Source organism: Chionomys nivalis, chromosome 5 (genome assembly GCF_950005125.1).
Source record: "Chionomys nivalis chromosome 5, mChiNiv1.1, whole genome shotgun sequence".
NCBI classification, from domain to species: domain Eukaryota; kingdom Metazoa; phylum Chordata; class Mammalia; order Rodentia; family Cricetidae; genus Chionomys; species Chionomys nivalis.
The window spans coordinates 97990360-98017789 of NC_080090.1; the positions used below are offsets into that span (position 1 = coordinate 97990360).

Sequence of the window (27430 nt, forward strand, 5' to 3'; positions counted from 1 at the left end):
TTTCTCTTGACATCTATACAGACCTGGTGGCATTTGCCAGTATTTCCAGCGCTCAGAGGCAGGGAGGTTGCATGTTTAAGGCCAGCCTGAGTAACATAACAAGGCCCTCTTCTCAAATGAACAAATGAACCAAAAGAAGGGAAAGAACTACAGCTGTCATATTTTATTTTAAGGGAATTTAAATTGTCACGTGTTTTAAACTAAGATCAAATAATGGTTGGGTGGAGTGTGTAAACAAGGGTCTAATAGAGGGATTGGTGAGAGATCAAGTCACTACAGGGCACTTAAAAGCACCCTTTATTTCCAAAGAATCTAGAAATACCTTTTACTTCAATATTTATGCTGTACAACATCATGAAAATGTCTTGTATGTTACTTTGATTTTAAGTTTCTATGCTCTTTGTTTAAGTGCTCTGAAAGAGTGTCTATGTGTTTATGAGTTTAAGCCTAAGATTTTTCTATCTAAACTTAAATTTATAACATTGTAACTACAGCAGTTTTAAAAAAATACTATAATCCAAATAGTTTAAATCAAATCTATAAAAGCCATTCTTGTGGAAACACTAGAGGACAGTGGCAGGACATTTCCATTATATTTCTCAACACATCGCACAGCATCCTTAAATATTAAGCTAATTTTAAACCGGCTTGTATTTGTATTCTATGGCTATGCATCACCCACTAAATGTGCAGTGTTCCCAGGGTCAGTGTGGGAAGTATTAAAGTCACTACAGATAGATAATAACCTTATTGAAATATTCTAGTATAGCAACTTCAGAAGATTTTTCTTCTCTATTTCTAATATCTTTTTTTTTTTTAAATCATATGTAGCATGCATATGGTGCAAGGTGTGGCTTCAACCACCTACTAGGCCAGTGATTCCACAGCTTGATCTCTCTCTCTCTCTCTCTCTCTCTCTCTCTCTCTCTCTCTCTCTCTCTGTGTGTGTGTGTGTGTGTGTGTGTGTGTGTCTCATGTGTGTGGTGTATGAAGAGGCTAGAAGATATCCTAAAATGTCAATCATTCTCAGGTGCTTTCCACATTGCTGCTTTTGAGGCAGAGAATTTCATTGGTGTGGATCTCTGTAGTTTAGCTAGGCTGCCTGGCCAGTAAGCCCTAGGCATCCACCTGCCTCCACCTACTCAGTGTTGGGACTGTAGGCATGTGCCACCACACCTGGCTTTTTATGTGGGTTCTGGGGATGGAACTCAGGTCCTCATGCTTTAAGTCTAATGCTTTACCAAAGGAACCATCTTAGGGTCTTAATTTCTAAACATATTTGGTCACTTGAGTTACAGATTCACATTTCCAGCACTCTAAGGGCATTTCTAGTTAAACATTCAACACCCTTTGAACTTGTTCAACCCCAAACTCAAACTCTCAACTCTTGATCTAAATCAACAGTGCTGTTCCTCTGAAAGTCTCTGGCTCAGAACTTGGAAGCCGCTTCCACTTAGCTCTCTCTGTCACTCTTCACATCAGTGGCCAGTTAGTACTGCCAATTCTGTGACCTCTGCCATTGCCTCAGTGAATGCTTGCACCATCTCCCAGCTGACATCTGCAATCCTGCCTTCCTCCATGCCTTGCTATTGGTCACCTTCCACACCAATCTAGATTAAAGCAGGCCATGTCTGAGCTCCAGAGGAGTTCTCAGTCAGCCTCTGTCTGTTTATGTGAGCTGAACTGGCTTCCTTTACTGACACCTCGGCTTCCCTAAACGAATTTATTGAAGGTAAGCGCTCTGTCTCGTTTACTTTGGTGCCTCAGTGAGTTTCCAACCGCTTACTGTATGCAGTTGACAGGGCTGTGCAGAGGGGCTAAGAACACAGGAACTGGAACTGAACAGATGCCTGTTGAATTGCTGCCTCCTTTGCTACTTATTCTATTGCCAAATGATGCCAGACAAACTTAGATGGAGCCAGTGCTTCTGAATTTTGGTTGCACTAGCATTTCTTTAGGAATATACTAGGATTATACAAGGTCTTTATTGGAAGGGTCCAGGTCTGTCCTTCAGCCCAATTAAATTGGAATATGTACAGGGTATAGCCCCGGTCCTTGAAAGATGTCATATACAGTACACACATTACTTCAATCAATTACAGCTGGTCCTAATATACAGTCAGGGTTAAGAACTACTCTGGTAGCCAATTTAAAAGGGATTTGAACTAATGACGTAAGAGTGGATTTAAAGGCTGTGGAGATGGTTCGGTAGTACAGTGCTTGCCATGCAAGTGTGAGGATGACTTTTATCTGAAGAGAAGTTAGTTACTGAATAGAAAAATGAACATATTCTTTGTTTTTAAAGTTTGGGTGCTTTTAATTTGGGTAAGGTTCCCAAGGTCAGGTTTTCAGAGTCTGAGACTCTGGCTTGGTGAAGCTTCAGCCAGAAACAATGTTTCACATGAGGTCTAAGGTATCTCCTCCAATGACCTCTGCTGATGTTTGCTTGTATTTAGCTACAAAGTTTTTATTCTTTCTAGCTTGTCTAATTGTCTGTTCAACTGAAAGAACAAAGAATATGCAACATTAGTGGGTCAGGGGAGCTACCGAATTATCAATCACTGATATTTCTGACAGTTAAGAGGAATTTAAAATCTAGGCATGGTGGTGCACACCTTTAATCCCAGCACTTCAGAGACAGAGGCAGGTGGATCTCTGTGAGTTTAAGACCAACTTGGTTTACAAAGCAACTTCCAGGACAGTCAGGGCTCTTACACAGAGAAATCCTGCCTCAAAACCAACTGACCAAACAAACGAACAAACAAACATCAAAACAAAGGAAAAAAGGGACTTTCAAAACCACCGGGATCACTATTTCACTATTGCTATAAAAAGAAAAACCTAGAAAATGAAATTACTGGACATGACTACATACATGCAGTGCCAAGATGCAGCTGAGGTTTGAAAAGAACCACCAGCAACCCAGAGGCACAGAACTAACTTCAGTCTTCCAAAGTAAGTGTGATTCTACCGCCCTCTAAATTCATATCCTGACATCAGTTCATTTTGGATTTAGACTTGGCAAAAGAATTTTCGGGAAGATGCGTCTATCTTGGCTCACACTTTGAGAGGACATAGGCCAGCACCAGAGGAAAGGCCTGGTGGTGAGTGTGAGGACATACTGAATGTAGGGCAAGGAAACAGATGAGTGCGCATGCTCAGAACCTTTCTCCTTTCCATTCAACTCAGGATCCCACTTCTAGGAATGGTGCTGCCTACATGCTGTGTGTTTCTCCCTTCTTTCTTTAAACTTCTCTGGAAACTCCTGCTTCGACGCACACTCAGAGATGTTCCCATGATTATTCTAAATCCTGTCAAGTTGACAAAGATGATTAGCCATCACATGTGCGCGTTTATTTTTCCTTATAACATTCTTCATCTATACAGCATAGCTAGCCTGGACCTTCACTTACTATGCATTTAAAAACCTGTAGGAATTAAATGTAAGAGCTAGGGAAAAACAGAAATACAAGAAAGGTTATATTAATACACGCTGAGACTGCTGGTCCAAGTTTAATATTTCTTCCAATTTTCAGAAACAAATGTGTTGATAAAAGGGTCAGAAACAGGTTTTTTTTAAAGTGCATCTGATTGCTTGCCAGTTCAAAGAAAAACAACAACAAAAACAAAAAACAAAGGCATCTAACCAATAGCAGTTACCCACATTTCCTACAAAGTTCTCCTTAAGACCAATGTAATCAGACTGCATCCATAATATATTTTTGGCTGGGACCCCAAAAGAGGTGATTCATGGAACAGCCCAGTGAGGAGAGGTAATCAAGCCAGATTTTGGTGTTGGCTTTCAAAAACTCTCTAGGGAGGAATGGAATGGGGAGTAGGGAGTATGATCAAAATACATTGCATACGGGCTTGAAAACTTTCTTTTTAAAATGTGATTTTCTTTTTTGAGGACTTCATACAATATATTTTGGTCATATTTACTCCCCACATCTCCCAGATCCACCCTCCACTTTCCCACTCGAACTTCAAGCCCTCGAAATTCTCAAGGAATAAAACAGAACAGAATTTTCCTGTATAATTTTTCATCCAAAACTAGTTTATTTGCAGTCTCCAAAGATTGGCTCCTGTTCTGAAAGAAGGAAGATTTGCTGGGTGCGGTGGGTCACACCTTTAATCCCAGCACTGGGGAAGCAGAGGCAGGAAGCTCTCAGTGAGGCCAGCCTGGTCTACTTAGGTGGTTTTAGACCAGCTAAGGCTACATAGTGCGACTCTGTCTCAAAAGGAAGGAGGATGTTCTTTAATCAAAGGAGATGATGACTTTGACAGTAGAGAGGTGATAAGGCTTCATTTCCTTGTCCTTTGGTGCAAATTTCTATAGAGCCTGGGCGATGAGAACAGCTGCCTTTAACCGGTGTTCAGAAAGGATATTAAGACAGATTCCAGGGCCCGAGGAAGTTGAAGGCGACGGCTGCTGAGCCCTCCACCTTGTTTGCGGGTGAGGCCCACGCAGAGGGCGGAGTCTTGGGCAGAGCGTGAGTGCGTGCGTCCGGGCACGACTTCCTCACTCCGCCCCCAGAACCGAGGCTCCCGTCAGAACCCTTGTCTGCGGAGTCCGCCAACAACAGCCGATTCCGCAGCCTCACAGCCCAGACAAGGGCCCCGCCTCCTTCCAGCCCCGAGTGGCCCGCAGACCGGAAGTCCTTATGCCCCGTCTCCGTGGAGCACTGGGAGTTGGCGGCACAGCAACCGGAAGCTCCTTTGCCCCTAGATTCCCCGCGAGGCTCCCGGGCCGCGCAGGCGCAGTGCGGCTCAGGCGGAGCTGTGGGAGGGGAGTAGGTCCGGGGGCCGGTCCCTGAAGATGGCGGAGGCGGGGGTGACTTGGGGGTCTCCCTGTGGAGCGCAGGTGAGCGTATTTGGAAGGGGACGGCTCGAGAAATGCGGTGGCTTTCGGGAAGAGGAGCTACTTATGCCTTAACGTTGCGGGCCGGGTGTCCTGGTGGCAGGTGTTGGGGGATCCAGGACCCGCAGGTGGGGCCTGCAGGGCGAGAGGACCCGGGTTACCTGGAGAGAGGTCGGCGGGCTCTTGAAGGGGACAGCGGGCCTGGGGGGCAGGCTTAGGGGGTGCCGAGGTCTCCGGACAGTTTGAGACTGTCAGAGGGGAGGAAGGCTGGAGGACGGCGGGAAGGGCGACCCTGGAGGTCTGTTTGGGGACAGAGATGGGCCAGCTGTCTAACGTACACCTGACAGGACTGGGGTGTCTTGTAGCCAGGGAGAAAGACTCAGGCTTGTATAAGAAATGGATCGAAATTAGGTTCATAATCATAGTAAGTTTAGAATCTACCGAAGTAAGAGAACACTAAGTTAAAGAGTAGGGATTTGGGATCGGAAGTGAAAACCGTTTAGGTATATCAGTGGGTGCAGCCAAAGAGAGCTCTTGCCAGGGCCTAGAAGTCGGTTGGTGACAGTAACTGGGATTTGGGGGTCGCACAGTGGGGATGAGCTGTTTGGGAAAGGTTTAACAGTGCTTTGCTGAGGACGAGGCTAGAGACGTGAAATGGTGTTAAACTTAAGTGAAAATAACTCGAGTCCAGTGTTGGGAAAAGTTGTTCATGGGTGATGTTAGCTATGTAGTAGGGGGAAATTTACACCGAAGAGCTTGCTGTTTTATTGGATTGATGAGGAAAGACAGTTGGGCCACGGAAGCTGGCTAGCGTCGGTATCACAGGGAAACTGACCATAGCAATGAAAGCCAGACACCAGTTCTGGGTGCAGATACGTGAAGGCTGCCATGCTGTGTTTTCTGCCCTCACCCCCACCTTTGGGATTTGGCCCTGATGGTGAACCACAGACTGAATAAAGGGGTGTTCCTGCTCATCCTGTCGGGTCCTGTAGGGAAAAACAATGAGCTGGTGTTCTCTTTCTGTTTTCGTCCTCCATGCTTTTTCTGGGTTTGTAACCGTAGTGGTTTTATTTGTTTTCGTGGTACTCAGCTCACATCCGTTATGAAATGAACACTATGTGAATCATTTGTATTTGGGGGAAAGGTTGATGCTTTTTAAACTGACATTTGTGTTTTTAGATGATGACACTGAAAAGGGAAAGATAATGTGCAGTTCAGTAAAAAGTGTTTTCATTGTTGCTGGAAAATTGTCACCGAACAGTAGAGTGACATTTCTTAAGGGCTAAGCCATATGTTTAAAGCGGTAAGCTATGTGACTGTTGCTTGCTTAATCTTTTCTGCGTTTGTGGAGAGAAAAGAGCTTCAATGTATTCAGGGGATATATTTTTTTCTTTCTAGAGTTCTAATGCACCCAGTCTGAGATTCACATCTATGTGCTTTTATTTCAGGAGGGTTAAACCATGTTGTTGTATTGTGTTTTCATAATGCTGCTGCTATTCTGTTTGTGAATGCCGTCCTAATGAGCACAGCATGTGCTGAAAAATGTGGGCGGTAGTAATTGAACTTTATTATTTGGTGATGTATCTGACCCAGCCCCTGAAGAGAGAGACAGTCATCAGAGAAAGCAAAAAACTTATCTGTGTGACCACCAATCACTGAAAAAATGAAGAATCTTGTTTGCCTACAAACCAAATGGTTCTTAAGTTCCTAGATTTTAACCAGGTGTGGTGGTGCATGCTTGGAATCCCAGTTCTTGGGAAGAGGAAATAGGAGAATCCAGTTCAAGATCATTCTTGGCTACCTGTTGCCTGTGAGGTCAGTCTGGGCTGATGAGACCCTGCTTCAAAGACAAAAACAAACAAACAAACAACAAAAAACAAAGCATAGATTCCAACTGGTTATTACTATGCTTTGTCTTTATATTTTTTTTTCAAAAGCTTATTACCTGTAAGATGTTTTGGTGGGAAACATAAACTTTGTATTTACTTGTAGAATGCCTAGCATTACTTATGCCTCTCTTTTGTCTGAAAGAAATGGTATCAATCCATTAACATGAAATCATATGGGAAAGTATTTTTCCAGCTTTGATGATTTGTCACCAATCTTGTCAAACTATATGAACTGTTTTTCCGTGTTCATTTATATAGTTTATGGAAATCGTAGCTCAGGGCTCAAAGCAGAATAGTGCACGTCCTCTAGTAAGGTTTTTCTCTGAAACTGTACAAAGCATTGCTGTGGAGCTAACAGTAGCCTGTGAATGGGACCGTACAAGCAGTCTCCTTTGTGGCACCGAAGCTCTTTGTGTGGCATTTGGGAGAAGAGGCAGAGTGGTCGACTCAAATATGGCTACCTGCTAACAACTTGGCCTTCTTGCAAAGTTCCATAGCCTATTTGAAGCCTGGGTTGGTGACCCAAGTCTCTAATCCCCACGCTCTGGAGGACAAGAAAGGAGAATCAAGAGATTTAAGGCCAGCCTTGGCTACATGGTGAAATCTTGTTTTAAGCAACAAAAGAAAACTACGTATTAGCCTGTCTGATTTTTGTACAGTGGGAATTAAAAACACTTATTTTATTATTTATTTATTAACACTGACTCATTAAGAGCCATTGCAGTATTATGCTTTAAATTTATAATCTAAGTTTTTGGTAAAATTTAAAAATTTGAAGAACCAAATTTCGATTTGCTATAAGTATAATATATAAAATATGACTACTTCTGTTTTAAGAAAATGTGAATAGCTAAAGGGATTTTAAAATAAATTATGCTACATTTGTTCCCAGAGCCTTTAAAATATCCCACCCTCCTAGTATACTGTTGTCATCCGTGTGTATGTGGGGGAGGGGTTGCTTGGGACAGCACGTATGTGGACGTCAGAACAACTTCTGAGGAGCTGATTCTTTGTTTCCACCGTGGGATTCTGGATCTGACTCACATTGTCAGGTTTGCACAGCAAGCTCCTTACCCACTGGGCCGCCTCACCAACCTATTTACGTGGTTTTCTTTGCATAGAAACTTCACTATTGTCTAGGAAATAGTGAATTCTTTTCTGGGTTTTTCTCTGTTTGACCAATCTGGTTATTTATTGTACGTGCTTATCTGTAATTGGAGTAAAAAGATTCAGAAATGACCACCCCTCCCAAATTCAGTATTGCATTGCCTTTTGTTTTGAGTATCCACGTCTAGCTTTGAACTTAGTGTAGCTGAAAACAGCCTTGAATTTCAGCTCCTCCTGCCTCCACCTCTCAAGTGCTGGGATTATATCCCTGCTCCAGTATGCCCACCTCCATTGATTCTTTCCTGATCTTGTTAGTTCACCTGAAGGCTTGGTGACAGTATTAAAGTAAGTGAGAGAACTCTTAGGTTGGTTTGCTTCCCTCCCTCGTTCCCCCAACAGGTCTGGGCCACCTCACCAGCCTGCCTGCCTAGCTTGATAGCCCATTGTTGACTTTGGATACTGGAGATTTTTGAGTATGTGTGTGAACTCTGAAAAAATGCATACATACACATTTTTTTTTTTTTACTTTGCATGACTCTCAAATATATCCTAGAATAGATGGTCTCCTGGCCCCCTTCCAGTCCTTAAATTTTAGAACATTGATGGTGAAGTATTGTAGTCTTTATTTTTGGCCCTGGTAATTATATATCATCATGCTGTGATGTAACCACAGTTAGCCCTTTGGTTCTGCTTCAAATAAACATTAAACAAATGCGGTGTTATTTTTAAAGAATACTTGTGGGGGTGAAGTAGGAAACTGAAGAAGGCTGCCAGGAAAAGTTGGTAAACAGCAGTGGGAGAGAACACAAATGAACGGCTCCAAATGTCTGCAGTAGACGGGGATGAGGAAAGAAGGCTCCTTCTAGCAGCAGCTCCATTGGAGCACAATCTCCCTCGGGGTATTTGGAAATACTGTGGGTACAATTTTGGGTATCACAAATGGGGGAGGCCTGCATTTAGTGCCCAGGAGCCAGGGATGCTAAATAATGTGCCATGCTCAGAAGAGTTTCCACACAGTAAGAGACCATCTGACCTAAACTCACCAAGGCTTCTCTGGCAGTTTCTGGCTAGCTATCTCTGGAAATGGATGGGACTAGCTAATTAGAGTTATTTATCCTTCTAAGAATACTGTTGAACCTAAGGTATATGTTGCTTAATTCAGCTTTGGGAAAAATCACAGGCAGAATAAGTGGTTTCTTGACTCTTGTGTTACTTGTGCTCTGCGGAGGAGTAGGGAGGCTATATGCCTGCCTAGGGTCTAGACAGGAGAGTGCACTGTTGGTCACTTTGTTTGATGCTTGTTGTTATTTTGTACTTCAAAGCATCTCTATTAACCCTGATGTTGTCTATTTACATTTTTATTCCCGAGTACTGTGGAGATGATTCAGTGAGGGAACATGGGTTTGAGTCTCAGCACTGCACAGACCAGATTTGGTAGCACAGCTACCAAATAATCCCAGCTCTAGGAGTAGGGGTACATTCAGAAGGGGATTGGTGGGGGTGGGAGGATCAGAAGTTAAGACCAACCTTTGCTAGTCTGTGCTGTGTGAAACACTGTCTTAAAATAAAATAAAAAACAAAAGTTTCTTATTACATTTATTATATTGTCTGTGTGTACTTACATGTGTGGGTACGCACATGCCACATGTATGTAGAGCTCAGAGGACAATATGCAGGAGTTGGTTCATTCTGTGTGCCATATGAATTCTAGGGGTTAAACACCGACCATCAGCATTGGTTGTAAGCCCCTTTACCTACTGAGTTACCTGTGGGCTCATAATGGCTGTGGACTATATAGAAGCCTCTTTGCCTGCTAAGTTACCTGTGGGGTCATAATGGCTGTGGACTATATAGAAGCCTCTTTGCCTGCTAAGTTACCTGTGGGCTCATAATGGCTGTGGACTATATAGAAGCCTCTTTGCCTGTGGGCTCATTTAGACATTCAGTTTTGTTTCAAAATTTGCATTAAGGTAGGCTGAATATCAGAAAGTTAGATTAGGTTCTAGATTTGCCTTTTCAAAGAACTGCTGAGCTGAGCCCACGAGAGTTTGATCATAGAAGAATGGACCTGACTTAAACTATGTGAAGCAGCTATCCCTGTGGGTCAAGCAGGAAGCTTGCTGCATGCAGAGATACAATGGAGATTGGTGTTGGTGGATAAGACCAACACGAAAAGTTTATAATACATAAAGCAGCTCTGCAGATAATTATGAGGTAGCTATTAGAAGTTCTGCCTGTGTGAGATTGCTCAGCGGGTAAAGCTGAGCCTGTACCAAGTCTGACACCTTGGATGTGATCCCTCAGGACCCACATGGTGGAAAAGAACTGACTTCCAAAAGCTTCCACATGTGCACTGTGCCAAGGCACACATACATAAGAAATGAACTTCATTCAAATAAAATGTTTCAGGATTCACAAGACATACCACTTAGGTCCTGACTTACAGAGATGCCCAGGGTGTAGTATAGTCAATTAGGATGAAGAGAAATGACAAAGCAGAAAGCCTACCTATTGTTTTCATGTTTGAAAACTGGTAGTGTTCATTGAGAACAAGGCACATGGCAATTTGAGCAGCACCGTCATGATGAGAGCAAGGGAGTAGGACAATGGATTTGATTCAAGCTATGCTTCTTACCCAGGCGTGTAGACCTAACCTTGCTTTGCTCCCTCATTTGTAAAATTACACTTAGCTCTCAGGGTTGTTGTTATTATTACTGTTATTATTTTAGTTCTTGAGACAGTGTCACTGTACAGCCCAAGATGGTCACACCATTCTCTTAGGGATACTGTGAGGGTTAAGTGAATTAATTGCCTGTGTCAGGTGCTTGGAAAAGTGCATGTACTTAACACACACGAAGGATCACTGCATTAGCTGATTAGTTTGAAGGCAGACTAACTTTGCAAAGAAAGCAGGCTTATTTTCTTCACCATTCTGGAGATTCAGGGGTGAAACTGGCTAGCATCACTTGTACTCTGGTAAGGATCTCCATGGCAGTGTGGGTGAGAGGGCGAGATCACATTACCAGATAGGGCGCAAAGGGGTTGAGGTCTCACAGCTTCTTTCCTCCCGGAGAAGTGCCCTCAACGAGCCTAAGAACATTCTTTTGGAATGTGTGTCTCCCCCATTTAAAAGATATCTTGTAGCCCAGGTTGGCGTCCAGCTTTTTATTTAGGTGAGGGTGACCTCGAATTCTTGATCATCGTCATAAACATGCCAACCCCAACTACCCCACCATCACCTTTAGGTTAGATCTCATCTCCCAGCATCACAGCGAGGCCTCAGCTACCAGCATGGCAATCTCTTTGGGAGACCCCAGCAGGACCCAGCAGTCACTTTTGTTAGAGGAGTGAACAGCACCTAGGCTGGCCCTCAGAAGGTGGTACGGGGTTGGGCTGCATTCTCTTGGTGCTGGCTTCCTCTGCTTCCTCATCATAGTGACCCCGTGGTTGCAGCACTTGGCTCAGGGCACTACTGCAGGTCGGTGGCACAGCTGTGGTCTGGAAGAGTGGCTGAAGTCTGGCTTTTCTGGCTGGTATATGTGTAGGTGGGTGCTTGTGGGCTGGGTTTCATAGGATGCTTGGTTACAGAAATTCAGCAACGTAAGCATTAAACATGGGAATGGATCCTTCTGTGGACACTGTCCTCATGAGCAAGTCACATTTTATTATCAAAACTACAGTGTCTTCAGTCAGAATGTGTTGGTTTTCTAAAAAGTATACGAGATTCAATTGCAACTGATGGAGTGGAGGTTAGGCGGACGAACTGGAGATGTGGGGTTTCATCTTGTAGCTCCCAGTAGATGTGTTTGAATTACCTGGCTGGCTGTTCTCTGAGGTAGGGGAAAATGTTTTTCTATTATTTTAATGCTGAGGGGGTAGAGGGGTGTGTGTGTGTGTATGTGTGTGAGTGTGATTAGACATTGGGTATCTTCTGTAGTTCTCTACTGTTGTTTTAAGGTAGGGCTAGGCCAGCCGGCCAGTGAGCTGCAGGGATCCTCTTGTCTCCCCTCTCCAGCACTGGCGTGTGTCCCAGAAGCATGTCACCACACCTGGCGTTTTTAGTAGGTGCTGGGGATCATGCTGTGCTTTAGACATTTTACTAGCCGAGCTTTCATTGCCGACCCAACTGCTGGTGCCTCTCCCTTTAAAGATTTCTACTGTGTTATGTTCATGAGTGTTTCACCTGCGTGTGTGTATGTGTACCACATGCATGCCTAGTGTCCACATAGCCCAGAAGATGGCATCCACTCCTCTGGAATTGGAGCTACAGGCATTTGTGAGCCATCCTGTGGGTGCTGGGAACCTGGGTTCTCTGCAAGACCTCTTACTGCTGGGGTCTCCTAAGTCACCTGTTGTATCCTAGTAAACACACATGGAACACTTCACTTTTTTATTTTTTACAGCATGTATATAAAGGCTTTTTAAAAAAAAGGATTTTCTTATTGAGTAAATAATTTAAATAAATTAGTATATAGACTTGTTTCATTCTGTATCTGCCTAACTAGTACTGAGTGTGAAAACTTGTACAGTTGTGTGTCAGCTGCATGCTGATTCTCTCTTCTTATCTCTTGTAGGATTTCTGGTAGGTTCCACCTTCAGGCAAGATGTGGCACCATTGAAACATTGGTCTGCTTCGATTCACAGACAGTTCATCTTTTCCACTGAGAAGCCTTTTTTTGTTTACGGCTTAGGCCTACTGAACTTATGAGACCATGTCGGAAGGAAAGCCCGAGTTACCTGGGCCCATAAAGTGTGGCCCATACATTTCCTCTGTCACCAGCCAGAGTGTGAACGTGGTGATCCGAGGGGTGGTGCTCTTCTTCATTGGAGTGTTCCTCGCCTTAGTGTTGAACTTGCTCCAGATTCAGAGAAACGTAACACTTTTTCCACCTGATGTGGTCACGAGTATCTTTTCATCTGCATGGTGGGTACCACCATGCTGCGGCACAGCCTCAGGTATGTGTGAGGCAATGTGTTCTGTGTTGCTTACAAGTGTATAGGGTGTGGCCTAAGTGACAAGTTTGTGTTGGGGGTTGCACATGTGTGTGGTTGAATGTGAATGTATGTGTGCCTGTATGATGAGGCCAAAGGTCAGAGTTGGGTGTCTTCTGCAATTATTCTCTAAATTGTTTCTTGAGACACTCTCTCTTATCCTGGATACTGCCAATTAGGTAGACTAGCTGGCCATTGAACTCCTGGGTTCTGCCTGTCTTTATCTCTCTAGCACTGGAACTCTAGGTGTGTGTCACTACAATGACGTTTTTATAGGTGCTGAGATTCTGAATTTAGGTCTTCATGTTTTGTGGGAAGCATTTTACCCTCTGAGTGGAGGATATAATTTAAATAGAGTGCAGTGGACTCTGAGGGACTTTGGTATGTTTGGTACACGTATGCCCTCATGTTGTGCTCCCGCCCCCAGCTGTGGAGCATTTCTGTCATTCCCAGTCTTTTATGCTCTCTTGCATTCCTTGGTACCCTGGCCTCAGGCTAAGTGGCCCTGCTTTGCCTCCAGGATTATCTCTGCCTTCAGTGTAGTCCTTGGAGTCAGCCGGTAGGTACTGTTGGGTACCTGATTCCTGCACCTTTAACATTTAACCATGAAACCAAGTCTCGTTTTCCTTGGGTGTAGGGCATTTACCTTTTTCTCATTTCATCTAAATATTATTCTAAGTTATTTTGATAATATTTACTACTGCCTAAAAGTTTTGATGAATGGGCTATAATTTTGAGTTTGAAGCAGACAAAACCGTGGTATATGGAGTAATTTTATTCAAGTTGAAAACTTGATGCTGTATTTTTAAATTTTATATGCTTTTATTCTTGCTGCCTGGTCTTTAAATGTACCAGAAGAAATAGTAAATACTTGAAAAGATAATGAGGTAGACTGTCTTTGCTTAAAATCCTGATAGTCCTGTTAGTGGCTTTGACATTTTCAGTAGAGGACCATTGATGGCTAAGGGGAGCATTTCCAGATGCTCTGTAATGGGCAGCTCTTTGGCTATGTCTAATGACAAGGTCAATGGGTCAACAATACTTTATGTAATAAAGTAATAGAAGGTAGTCATAGCCATGTGGGAGAAGATGGTTAATTCTATGTCTGTACTTAGTGTACACAACTACTGTGCAACACAGTGTGGGTACATCTCCATCCTAGAGCTAGAGGTTACAAGTGCTGAGGTTACAAAGGCTGAGGCCAACTTGTACAGTATCGTCAAGTAATTCCATGAAGCCTACTGGACAGTGACATAGCCCTGCTGCATGGACAGATGAACATTGTTGCAGTCAGATTCCACGTGCCTTAGGTAGCCTTAGAACCGATGGAGCCATCACAGTGCTGTGTCCTGGTTTTCCCGGGGTGATCCTTCTCTAAGACATCGTCCAAATAGATGAGAACTTGTATCTTATCATTCTACTGTATCTGCTGATGTGCCTATATTTTCCTTCATTAAATTCAGAAGAAAAAGTTTCCCAATAACTAGTTCTTTTCTCTCCTTCAAGGTGCAGCTCAGCGTGCAGCCTCACCACTTAGTTTCCTAGACCTAGCAGCAATCCACTTCACGATCTAGTTACCCACTTCCCTTCCTGCCTGTAACCCTCTCTGTATGCCTACCTGCCCTCTCAGATTCATGCCCTCTATTTCTGTAATTGTTGTTTTACATATGCATGTGCATGTGTGTGCACACACACACCTATCCAAATATGTAAATACAACCTGCTCTGTCTACATAATGTTATTTGTATATGTATATATTTTAAATAGATATACTATTTGCGTTAACTCTTAAGACTTTCATGCATATGGAATTTTGCTTTTTGTTTGTTTTGCTTTTTGTTTGTTTGGGTCCCATTGTGCAACTCTGGTCTGGAACTCACAGTGTAGACCAGGCTGGCCTTTACCTCCTGAATGCTGAAATTCAAGGCTGTGCCTCCACACCCATCCTGTCCAGTGTGTTTTCAGCATATTTGCTCCTCCCTTCCTCCCCCATCCCCACAAACAGCCTCACTTTTAGCCTCCTTTCTTAATGTCACAAACTCCAAGGACAGTTTGTGCTCGCCGTGTTCTAATGGATGTGGGGCTAGCCACTCGATAGGAATTGACCTTCTTGGGGACACAGGCTTAAAGAAAACTGATTCTTCCTCTCCCAGCAGCCATCAACTCTCAGTAGCTCCTCAGCTAGGGGTGGAAGCTGGAGAGTGTTCCCTGCTCCATGCTGGAATGTTGACAGGCGTCATCTTGTGCAGGCAGCCGCAGCAGCTGAGTTCATTAGTGCCACAGCCTGTAATGTCCAGATGTTGTCTCAGCAGGCTCCTCACTGACCATTGGTGCTTACAGTCTTTCTACTGTAGATAGTTCTTCTTTGATGGCTCTACAGCCTTGGAGTGAGGGGCTGTGATAGAGATGTCCTGTTTGTGCCTGAGTGCTCCGCAGACACTTACTCTCTGTGCTGTGACCAGTTGTGTGTTCTGTGTTAACTGCCATCTACTACACAAAGGAGCTTCTCCAATGAGATGTGATAGCTGCCCTAATCTATGGCCACAGAGATACAGGTTTCAGAGGGTAGCTGGACAGTATGTCCATTTAGTGAAATAATAGCAGTAGGCTCACTTCTGGGGCTCGTGAGCTCCCCAGCTCTGGGTTTTTGGCCAGATTTATATTCTCAGCATGCGTTTCCTTCTGCAGATCCCCCTAACATTCTTGCCGTTCTTGCACCCATGGACCTATCTTACCATGCCAGTTACTGTGGCCACAGGGGTCACAGCTGAGTGACACTGCTGATGAGTTCCCCCAGGTGCCTGTCGGTACCAGCTTGATTTCTCCGTGCTTTGTGACCAAAGTGTGTGATGTCTTCATCGGAAGGGTCTAAACAAGCTTATCAAGGCTGGTGTTGTCGTGGACTTGTTTATATGTGTGGTGCCCCGGAGCTGGGATTGGGAAACCCGTGTATAAAGGATATCTTCTTGTCTGGCCATGTAGTAGATGTCTTGTTACATTTGAAACAATAAAATAAAAATCTCATGCATCTCAAGGTGACCTCAAACTCTGTAGGTGAGACTGACGTTGAACTCCTGATTGTCCAGCTTTCACTTCTGGGTGCTGGGATTAGAGGCTTACCACTACTAGCGTCAAAGAGTAAATGTGTTAAAAGACAATTGCTATATTGTGGCTAAAAGTAGAGAAGTTGTCTCCAAAACCATAAGTAGCCAAACCTGTGGAAGTCATGTAAAGGATTCTTCTAGTCATTGGTTCCTCAGCCCTTTCCTAGAGAGGTCTCCATCTTTCCCCATTCCACTCCCATGGTGAGCCTGCACAGTTTGCCTTGTTCCCTTTGGGCCTGGCCCCCACCCCTTGGGCTTGAAGATACTAGTCTTTTTTTTTTTTTTTTTTTTTTTTTTTCTGGCTTTGTTTTGACCCGTCCCACTTCCTGTGTTCTGTTGAGCCCTCTGGGCTGTAAGAATGATTGCCTGTCTCTGACACACAGTGTGTTCCCAAATCTTTAATATATATAGTGTTAAAACCTTTTTGTGGCCTACTTTTGCTTTTCTAATACTTTGAGCCTTTCTGTACCCAAGCCTCCCTTCATGCTCAAACCTTACAGTTTCCTGGTAATGGTATTTGTTTCTGGTTGTGCCTTGGTTCCTTCAGGTGCCTTCCTTTGATGAGAGAGTTGTTTCTGTGCTTCTGCGTGCAGAGTCACTTCTTTAGAACTTTCCTCATGTGCAGGACCAAGATGAGAGCCCCTCAGCAACTTGTCAGTACTTAGTCAGCATTCAATAGTGTCTGTGCCACTTTGCTATGAAAATACACCCTCTTGTTTATTAATGTATACATGTCTGTGCCTGTGTGTGTAGGTTCAAGGACAACTTCAGCTGTTATTCCTCAGATGCCACCTACATTTCTGTGTGTGTGTATGTGGTTTTTTTTTTTTTTTTTTTTTTGAGACAGAGTTTCCCACTGGCATGGAACTCATCAAGTAGGGTCGGCTGGCTGGCCAGCAAACCTCAGGGGTCAGCAGGGATCAGCCTGTCTATGTCTCAGTGCAGGGGTTACAAGTGTCACCACTGTGTGTGTGTAGTTGTATGTATGGTGTGTGTGTAGTTGTGTATGGGGGAGATTTGTGTGTGTAGTTGTGTATAGGGGAGATTTGTGTGGTTGTGTATGGGGGAGGTGTGTGTGTGTGTGTGTGTGTGTGTGTGTGTGTGTGTGTGTGTGTGAAGTAGATTCTGGAGCTCAGACTCTGGTCTTTGGGCTTACACAGCAGCACTTTACCATCTCAACCACTTCCCCAGCCCCCTTTTTTCTCTTTTAAAATCCCTGGGAAATACCAAGAACAAGATATATTATAGTGCTTAAGTGTTTGCTGAATGAAACATGATCCGCTTCTGTTGTAGTCTCCATGGAAGAGTGTCTTGCTGAGTGGTCTGGTTGTCTTCAGTCTGGCTCCTTGCTGGATGTCTAATTTAACTGTGTTCCTTCCTGCCTCACTGCACTGAGAGTGATGGCTTACTACGGGTGCTTCACAGACTCCTTTTGTCTATGGGCTGGGCGACTTACTGGGAATCACTTCAAGATATCAGAAGACACGTGACTTTACATCAGAGAACCATCTGATTAAGCAGAATTGTATTTGCATATGATTTTACACAGCATGATTTTTAAGTCTCTTGTTTAAAAAAAATGGTACAGAGAGAAGAAGCAGCCCAGACATACTCCATTGAGCTCTCAGACAGTGGATCCTCACCGCGCTGTGTATATTCCTATCAGACTCTGCCATGCTGTTATTTAAAGGAAAGAAAGAAAGACATTTAATGGGAAGTGACAAGCTTCCTCAAATTCTCTCTCTCAGTGAGCAGCTGAGCACCACACATACTCGACGGATTTGGTTTTTTATTGGCAAATCCCAAAGTTGGCAGCGTGGCTGTTTAAATTCCTTCTTTGTGTTTTCACTTTCTCTTCTCAGTTGTCTCTCACTTGCATAGGAGCGTAGTCTGTTTTACTTATATTTTTGCACATGGATGTCAGCATCTCTATGTGATAATTCTTTACCCATGGCATCCGCTGCTGAGGATGACTTGGAATTGACTTGGGATGCCTTCTCTGGTTGGATTTTTACTCAGCCACAGGCAAACAGAAAGATGCGGGGGATTGAGGAGAAATTAATTGGTATATACATAGGTGATAATGGGTGATAGATAGTGGATGGGTGAATGGTAGATGATAGATAGGTGATATGTAGGTAGATGCATCTATGTATGTGTTCTATAGAGAATGGTAGAATGACAGATGAGCTGTTTTGTGATACCCCTTGAGGAAAAAGTATCATTTAGACATGTTTCAATTATTAGGCATGCTTGTCATTTTAATCATGTAGAAATTTAGAAATGTTGTCACTTAATCTAGTGGGATTTTTCAGTAGTGTGTTTCAAATAGGACCATAACTTGGATTTTCTTTGTGTCTGTGCATGTGCATGTTCATGCATGTGCAGGCACACATGTATTTATGTGGAGGCGCAAGGATAACTTCAGCTGTTACTCCTCAGCCACAGTCCACCTTAGGTTTTCTTGTTTTGGTTTGCACTCAGTTCCTTGGGCTTGCAAGGCAAGCACTTCACAAACTGAACTATCACCCAGGCCCTGAAGCTTACATTTTCTAGCAGCCATTGGAGTTCTCTGTGCATTGCCAAGCTTTGTCACTGGTCTTAGGATGGCTTGTGCGTCATCTGTTCTCTATTGAAGCTAAGGTGGAAAGAGCATAGAGCTCCAGTCTCATCACCAGGTGAGAGTAGCTCGGTTGTCTCCTTCCTGTGCTGCTCTTTGCTCTACTTGCCTGTGCTTTTTGGATACTAATTGGTTTCGAGTTTTTTTTTTATTCTTTTAATTTACATAAATTTTAAAGGGTGTGTGTTTGTGGGGAGAGATGGTGCAACCATTAAGGGTGCTTACTGTTGTTTCAGAGTACCTGAATTTAGTTCCCAGCACCCACATTGGGTAGCTTACAACTTGCTGTAATTGAGGGAACCCTGTGTCTTCTTCTAGCTTCTATGGACACCTAAATGCATGTGGGCATACTAAAAGGCACATATGCATATTTACACACAAATTTAAAAAGTAATCTTTAGCAAATAAATACATTTTTTCTTGTGTGCTTGGGAGATAGCCCAGTCAGTGAAGTGCTTGTCTTGGGAGCATGAGGACCTACCTCTGTTGGACCACTCATCACTCACCTTAAAAAATAAATAAATAAATAAATAAATGCTGGGCGTGGTGGTCCTTACTTGTAATGCAGTGCAGAGGAGATGCATGCAGGTAGGTCTCTGAGGCTTACTGGGTCATTAACCTAGTTCCAGGGCAGGGAGAGACCCTGTCGCAAACAACAAAGTGGGTGGTGGTTGAGGAATGCCAGCTAAGCTTATTCTTTGATCTCCACATGCTCCATGAAGACATTCATGAACGTACACATAAATTTCATGTCTTCTAAGTAAGTAAGATGTTGAGATTTGGTAAGTAGAGGTAGGGATAGGGTGAGAATAGTGGAGGCCTTAGTCATGGATATCTTATACACAGGCACTGTATTCATGATTACTTACCTAGGTAGGAGTCAAAATGTTTCTTCTTACCTTTTAACAGCAAACTTACATATTAACTGTAAATTTGTAGGTTTTTAATTTGTGTTTGGACAGGGGTCTGACTATGTCCTTAACTCAAAGATCTGCCTGCTTTTTCTTAACTGCTGGGACTTAAAGTGTGTGCTGTCATACCTAGCAAGTTTGTAATTTTTCTGTTTCCCATGTCCTTCCTTTTTTCTGTGTGAGCAGAAATATTGTCTGTAGTCTTTGTTGCTGTCAGAGCAGTGCTGTGAGAAGGAGAGTGCTGGCTGCAGACAGGAAGCCAGCCAGCAGGGCAGTGAGGACCCTGGGAGCCTGGCGTGGGAGTTTACAAGTCCACTGCCTACCTTCTCTGTAGCTTCTGCTTGTGATAAATAGCATACTTACATGAGGAGAGGGTAACTGTGGGTAACCATGGGCTGACTTGGTGTCTCTGGCTCCTTGTGAGTCCTGCTCTCAAGTGTGTAGCCCTTAGAGTACGCAGCTTCCTCGGAGCTCTCTGCACTGGGAAACTTGTGTTCTCCTTTGGAAGGTGAGTTTAAAGATGCCGGCAGTGTTCAGTCGTTTGGATACAATTTCTTTTGGAAGGATCTTGAAAGCAGTGACTGTAGTGATTGCTGCCAGTGCAGTGCTGATGGAGACTTACGTTTTTTTCTTCTCTTCACAGCTGTGATCGGGCTATTGTACCCCTGCATTGACAGGCATCTAGGAGAACCACATAAATTCAAGAGAGAGTGGTCCAGTGTTATGCGCTGCGTGGCGGTGTTCGTGGGTATCAATCATGCCAGTGCTGTATCCTTGATGAAACCTGCAGTAATGAGGCAGCCTGCAGCCTCTTAGTTACAATACCGTGCTGACCCAGTTGTTGACCCAGGGTAGCAAGTGTGAGGTTAGAGGCGGGTGGGGCCTTGCCTAAGCTCCTTTTCAGTTCCGTGTAGAAACTCTGCTCATTAGGCTACAAAATTCTTACATGAAATTTTGTTAATTCAAAAATGGAACAGGTACATTTCAAACCCCCACCCCTGCTTTTCTTTCTTCACTTAGGATTTGCAGGTAAGGACCCAGATAGTTTTAGGTACTCTTTTTAAAAATTATATTTTTAAAGAAGTTATGCTGACATTTATTGGTTTTAATCAACACCAAAAAGCACATTCCTTCCCCCAACTTCATTATAAGATTAGAGTCTTACTATGCTAGCTAACCTTAACTGGCTTTGACTTTTGACCCTTCTGCTTTAGCCTCTAGAGTAGGTTTTTTTTCCTAGTTGTTCGTTTTTTGGGGATTTGTTTTAACATATCTGTTTTGTATTTTTCAATTTGATACAATGTGACCAACCTCTTAAACCTGTTTCAATAAAATCTGCATCCTAACCAGTGATGCTCAACTTCTCATCCTGACTTCTGATCTGTATTTCTTTCATTTTAATAATTTTTATTGAGTTTTTTCTAGGACAGTTTCATACATTTTGTGTACAGCACACTCCAATTACTGTGACCCCACCCTCCCTTTTCTCTCTCTTCTGCTCCTATTATCTCTCATCTCTCAAGTCCATATCTTTGGCTTTTCCTTTTTTTGTTGTTTTTTGTTTTTTTTTGTTTTGAGATCCACTGAATTTCACCAGGATTCCCTGCCTGGCAGTGGGTTTCAAAGTATCCTTTGGAGGTTGGTGTATACACATGTGAAGTGTATCCTTAGTGTATACACATGTGAAGAGGATGACTCTCTCCCTTACAGTCCACCAGAAGCCAGTACTTCAGTAGGCAGAGGTGGAGGAAGGACTCCATGAGCCTCTCTCTATTCATGATTGACATCAGTAGGTCTGTTGTAGGCAGCCACACCTGAGAAATCATTTCTGCATTAGCTGTGCCATGTTCAGAAGACAGTATTCACTGCCGCCTCGTCTTCAGGCTCTTTATATCCTTTCCACATCCTCTTCTACCTGACCTTTGAACCTTGCAGGGAGTTGTACAGAAGTCCTTTGTAGAATAAGCAATCATCTCTTATTCTTGGCACTTTGAGCAGCTATCTGTCTCTGTATTTACCCCCTGTCCATTCATTTCATTGCAAAAATAGGCTTCTCTGATTCAGGATGGAGGTAGCATTTATCTATGGGTTTAAATGTAAATAGTTAGAAGACAGCATAGCAGTGTCATCTTTAGGGCTTAAGTCCTCCATAGCCTTGGGCTTTGACTGAGTTTACAGCACAGGTATGAATTCCCTCTTGTGAACAGAGCTTGGAATATAGGAAGAGAGTGGTTGGTGGCCCCATAACAGTGATACCATTGTTGCACCTGTGCACCTGTCTTGCCTAGAAGATTGGTATTGCAGGTCTATGGCTCACCGATCAGTAAGATGCCTTTTCTCCCCACCAACTGGTAGAGCACCTTTAGCTTTAGGAAAGCTGGCCAGCAGAGGGACACTTGCAACTGAGTTGTAGCTTGATTTCTATTCACCTTGTAATTATAATTTACTCCTGTGTTATCTTCAGCAATAGGGTCTTATCACCAACTAGTTCTGGTAGGTAACCAAGAGGAATCGCAAGAGCCTGAATTGTTTGGGAAGCCTCTGGGGCCTCCTTAGCCAGCAACTCATCAGAAGTGTCTCACATCTGACGATATCTCCCTTCTAATTCTCTCTCTCTCTCTCTCTCTCTCTCTCTCTCTCTCTCTCTCTCTCTCTCTCTCTCACACACACACACACACACACACACACACACAAAGTACTAAGCTTCTATATGTCTTTTTCATGCATCTTTCCCTACCTGTACTCCCCTGCCAACTTTTTCATGTGAGTGCTGGGATCCTAACTTGTCCTCTTACATAGAAGTCCCTTTATCTGCTGAGTTGTCTCCCCCCAAAAAAGTGTTTTCTTTGTAGGTGGGAGATTTAAATAGCCCTTTCTACAGCTTTAAAAGCCTTGCATACAATATGCATTTTAGGCTTCATTCACTTTTTTTGTTTCTAAGTGAAATATTTAAACATAGCAATCTTAGCTGTCATGTCTACCCTTTAAAGAAGATAGAGGATGTTTACAAAATTTATAGTAAAGACTTTTCATATTAGGTTATTTAGATTTTGGAAAACCATAAGGTAAAGCTTCTGAAATTGATATATTCGACTGATTTACTCTAAAAGCCTCCATATTGTGCTAAATAACTTAATTAGTTAGCAAGATGAAACCCATTACTATTGTTTCCTGCTGTTATTTATGTGAATGCCATTTGTAATGCAAATTCTAATCCGTTTTAATAATAAAACCCCCTGAATCAGATATTAGGGGGTGAATGCTGAAAGATCAGAAAAGCAGAGCAGCCAGTCACTAGTTCTTACCTCTACTGAATCTTCAGACCGAATGAGCGATCCTTTCTCTACAGGTCCCCAGATGCCCAGCCTGATCACTTCCAGTCTCCACCTCCCAGTGCTGGGATTAAAGGTGTGAGCCAGGGCTGGGCTGCCTGGCCTCTATGCTTAACTAGTGTGGCTAGCTCTGCACTTTGATCTTCAGGCAAGCTAATCAGTGCTGAGAACCTTGAGTTTAGAGTGTACATACAAGAACAGCTAAAAGAAAAAAAGAAATTTGCCCAGATGAACTGTTAGTTTTCTTGATAGACCAGCCACTCACAAGGGGACTGATCTGAAGAGAGTGGTATACAGCTGTCCTCAGAGGCCTGGACTTGGCCAGCAGGGGTTTTATATGCTGCTTTAGCAGGAAAGGTGGGAAAAGGTTGGTAGCACTAGAATCAGGAAATGGTTTCATAGGTGTATTTTGGGAGGCAAAGAAAAGACTTTCGTAGTACTGGCTTTGGTCAGATCTCTAGTCCAACAATGAACCAGTTACAGAGCCAAGGTGAAGCCTATGGAGCATAGAAAATGCCTTTTTAATGGCAGAACTAATTTTTTTAGTGTAATCCTCTAGCCAAAAAAAAAAAAAAAATCAGAAAATTGAATTCGTAAAGCTTCATTCTCCTCAGAGATTCCTGAGTAAAAGGGGCCATATATTTGTGAATAGATGCCTACGTGTGTGCCAGAAATAAAATATCACCAGAGCAGAGTGCCCTGCTAGAGAGTCGCAGGCACCAGAATAGTTTGGCAGGAGGGAAGATAATGTTCACTTCAAGGCTTTATCCTCAACAAATTAAAAGCAGAGCAGTTGACATAATAGAAGGGATGCTATGTCCTTGGTGCTCTTGTTCTAAACTGCATTATTATAAAACGTGTCTGTCAGTAAATCACACAACAATGTGGTACCTGTTAAATAGCTGTCAGCTCTTCTCTTTCCAGGTTCCTCTATGATTTTCAAGTAATTCTGAACCTTTTGAAATATATTATTGGTTTTCTTTCTTTTTTTCCCCCAAAAGTGTGTTCTGTTAGCACTGCTATCCAAAGTGCACAGTTACATTTTAGACACAAAGGCACTTTCTAAAGAGTGCCTGACTTTACAATCAGCCTTTTTTCCCTGGATGGGTTATAAGAAGGTAGGAAATGTTAGTTAGTGCCCTCTGTATCTGGTATGTAGACATAGTTTTACTTGCACCTATCTCCATGTGTTGTGATAGAAGTTTGTGGACGCTCCAGAAGAATCAAGTCCCTTGAAAGTGGCCTCTTATATAGAGAAGTGAACAGTTGATATCACCTGCTTCCTTGTTTTCTGATGGCTCCTTAGCACTGGTCTCAGAAAGTAGACTTTGACAACAACTTCCAATTTTCCCTCACGCTGGCTGCACTGTCGGTAGGACTGTGGTGGACTTTTGACAGATCAAGAAGTGGTTTTGGCCTTGGTGTTGGAATCGCTTTCTTAGCTACTGTTGTCACCCAACTGCTAGTCTACAATGGTGTCTATCAGTAAGTGTTGTCCCTGTTTTCACCTGGTGCTGTGTAAATCAGCAATAACTGCATTCGAAATTGAGAACTCAATGGGGTTATTGAATTTAATGTATAGAATCACTTCTCTTCATTATGCCTGTCTGGAGTGCCCTTGACCTTGCTCTGTGGGTTATTAAATGTTTCTCTTATTCTAGATACACATCCCCAGATTTTCTCTATGTCCGTTCTTGGTTGCCATGTATATTTTTTGCTGGAGGCATAACAATGGGAAACATTGGTCGTCAACTGGCAATGGTAAGCTGAGGCCCACGCAGGGTTGGGTTGCATGATACCATTTCTCAAAATGCCCATCACTCAAGGGAGAGCATTGATGAAGACAGGGTTCTTTGAACTCTCTTTTGTGCTTTCATTGAAATAAATCATTTGGATGAATTTAATCTGAGGAGTATTAATACTTGAGGAACAATTAGAGGGAAAAGAAAAAATAGGTTATGGATAGTGTGGTAGAGTTTGTTGACCATATAGTGATATTTGATTTTTGTTGCTTTGTTTTTATTAGTTTACAGTTTTCCATTCCATCAACAACATTTTTTTTTGTCTTAATACAGTTTCAAGTAGCCCACCTTACCTTGAACTCACTCTGTAGCCTAGGATGACCTTGAATTTCTGGTCTTCCTGCATTCACCTCTTGAGTGCTGGAATTATAGGTCTGTACCACTACACTTGGATCATGTGGTCCTAGAGACTGAACCCTGGGCCTCTTTCATACTCAGCAAGCACTCTCAGCTGAGCCACAGCTTCAGCCCCTGGTAAAAGAACAGTTTTAAAAATGAAGAGGGCATATTATATAGTATTTGTAAATTAAGACTGTCTCAAGCTGACCAAGATACTCATTTTAGTTATGAATGGAAATACACTGTGATACCACCCCCTATCCCCCCGCCCCGGTCATGTGGCAAGAGTTACACAGTGACATTTGGAGGCCACAGCAGTTGTTTTCAGTTGAGTTTGGCTGTCGGGGAGAACTGTGGTTTACTTGCTGTCGTTTGGTGCTCTGAGCACCCAGTTCTAACTCTGTGTGTTTCCTTCCTCTTGAATTCCAGCTATTGATTTTGGTAGTTATACTTTTAGAATATTGTTTTAATTTGGATCCTTTATATTGTAATATATTTTTCTGCTAAATCAGAGAGTGATTTGAAATGATGACTTGAGTTCAGCACTGTCCTTAAGTTCATGGCTTGTCCTGTGAGCACTGTGTGTCATAGGGTTTCCCTACATCACCAGCTGCTGTGGCTTACAGTGTGGGAATAGTCGTCTTTTTGCCGTCCTCCACTGCTGTCTGCAGATTTTCACTTTGAATGCCATTGTGCAACTCTTAGTTCTTTGAGGAATAAAGTGAACATATTAAAACATTTGTTTTTATAGCTTTTTAATTTGTTTGGAAGTTGCAGTTCACAAGTGATTTTAATTCTGTTAACTTTTTTGACCTTTTAATCTTTGCAGTATGAATGTAAAGTTATTCCTGAAAAATCTCATCAAGAATGAAGAAGGCAGAATCTGTCTTTTCTCTAGGAAGCCATGGGAAAGCATCGCATATTTGCTAGGCGCACCAGCGAAACTTTGGACTGTGAAATTGCGAGGATGCAGTTTTCCTGGATTGGTGTGTGTGTGACACACACGTTTCTGCAGTCTGTGATTGCTTCTGTAAATCAGTTACCAACCTTTCGGTATTTGATTTCAATAAATGTAAGATATATGTGCACTACATGAAAGACATGTTCATGAGTACATGAAATTTCTACATTTTTTAGACATACCATGCGTTGTTTCACAATGTTGATGTGCCAAACTATGCTGTTACTGTCACAGAGACTAAGAGTGCTTTGGACAGTTTAGAAATTTAGTGAAACAGAAGAAGAAAGCTGAAAACAAACCAAACAGAAAGCGAATGGGTAGCTGGTCTTCCCCTCTCCCTGACTGTCGTGCCTTCTGTTTCTCATCAGCTGTGTGCATTACGAGCTCCCATGTGTGCTTTGTCTCTGTTGCTGTTGTGTCAGAGAGCTTAAATCCTAAGTATGGTAGCGATGAACTTCCATAGAATGGTGCGAAACCCGCATTGCTGCAGGCGTCCAAAGAATACTTTTCTGTGTTGACAGACTTTACCAGGGGTGTGTGTGATGTCAGGGGAGGTGATCAGCATTAACCTGCTTTGTGTCTAAATTTGGAAAAACATAAATAGCTAAAACTTAGGGGATTTGATTAGATAAGTGTTTGGGGAGTACTGTGTGCTTTTCCCTCTGCCACAGAAACCGAAGTGATATTAGCTCCTTACTGAAGCTCACTGCTTTAGCACGTGATGATTAAGGAACACCAGGCAGATCAACATGAAGGTTCTGAAGGCAGGTAATGCTGGTGGGACTGGGCCGTGTATCTGCCTGGCTCTGGCAGGCCTGAGTCTGTTGCCTTCACAAGTGCAATCTGAGGATGGTGGATGCATAACTCCCTGAGTGCTGATGTCTCCTGCTGAATGGTCCCGTCCTTGGAGAGTAAGTTGAGAGAGTTCGTCACAGAGCACCTGGCACGTCTCATTAACAACTCCTGCCATTTACAGTTTAAGTATATCAGCTGACTTTCCACTTGCTTTCCTTCCTGGAATTGTTAATTTTCTGGATACAACGGTAAATTCTTCAGAATACTGTGGTGTGTGTGCACTTATGTGTCGAGTGTGTGAGAGAAAATGTAGACGTGTCTGTGTGTGCATGTGCCCATGCTTCCCTACAGTGTCAAGTAGATACTTTAAAGCTGTTTTCTTTCAAAGCAGTGCTGAAATCTTGTACACCAGAGTGTAATGTGCTTTGTGTTCTCAGGCTGAGAGTGCGAACATCCCAAGTATACTCCGTATGGAATATGTGTATGCAAGCCTAATGGTGGGAGTGGCCAACACACTGCTATCATTTATTATTCTGTCTTTCAGATGTTATTCATTTAGATCAAATAAGGTATATTTTTAGAATCAAATTTGTAAACTATAAAATCTTTAATAAGTTATAAGGTCTATGATATGTTTACTTTGAAAATTGCTGTTGAAAGCAAGATGTATTAAATATGTAATTATCACCATGTGTGAGTCCTGTTTTCTTCATGAT

General features: G+C 42.9%; 1 protein-coding gene across 3 annotated transcripts; it reads left to right on the forward strand.

The window, feature by feature from the left end:
• Window positions 1-1574: 1574 nt before the first annotated feature.
• On the forward strand, window positions 1575-27401 carry Insig2 (insulin induced gene 2). Of its 3 annotated transcripts, none has more exons than XM_057770801.1 (6): window positions 1575-1732; window positions 12432-12813; window positions 20129-20253; window positions 24136-24302; window positions 24479-24578; window positions 25788-27401. In XM_057770801.1, the coding sequence occupies exons 2-6, from the start codon at window positions 12570-12572 to the stop codon at window positions 25827-25829; spliced, it is 678 nt and encodes a 225-aa protein (XP_057626784.1). In that variant the 5' UTR covers window positions 1575-1732; window positions 12432-12569; the 3' UTR covers window positions 25830-27401. The 3 variants fall into 3 exon arrangements, with proteins under 3 accessions (XP_057626784.1, XP_057626785.1, XP_057626786.1); XM_057770802.1 differs by lacking the exon at window positions 1575-1732 and adding an exon at window positions 4728-4864; XM_057770803.1 differs by lacking the exon at window positions 1575-1732 and adding an exon at window positions 4889-4989.
• Window positions 27402-27430: the final 29 nt, after the last annotated feature.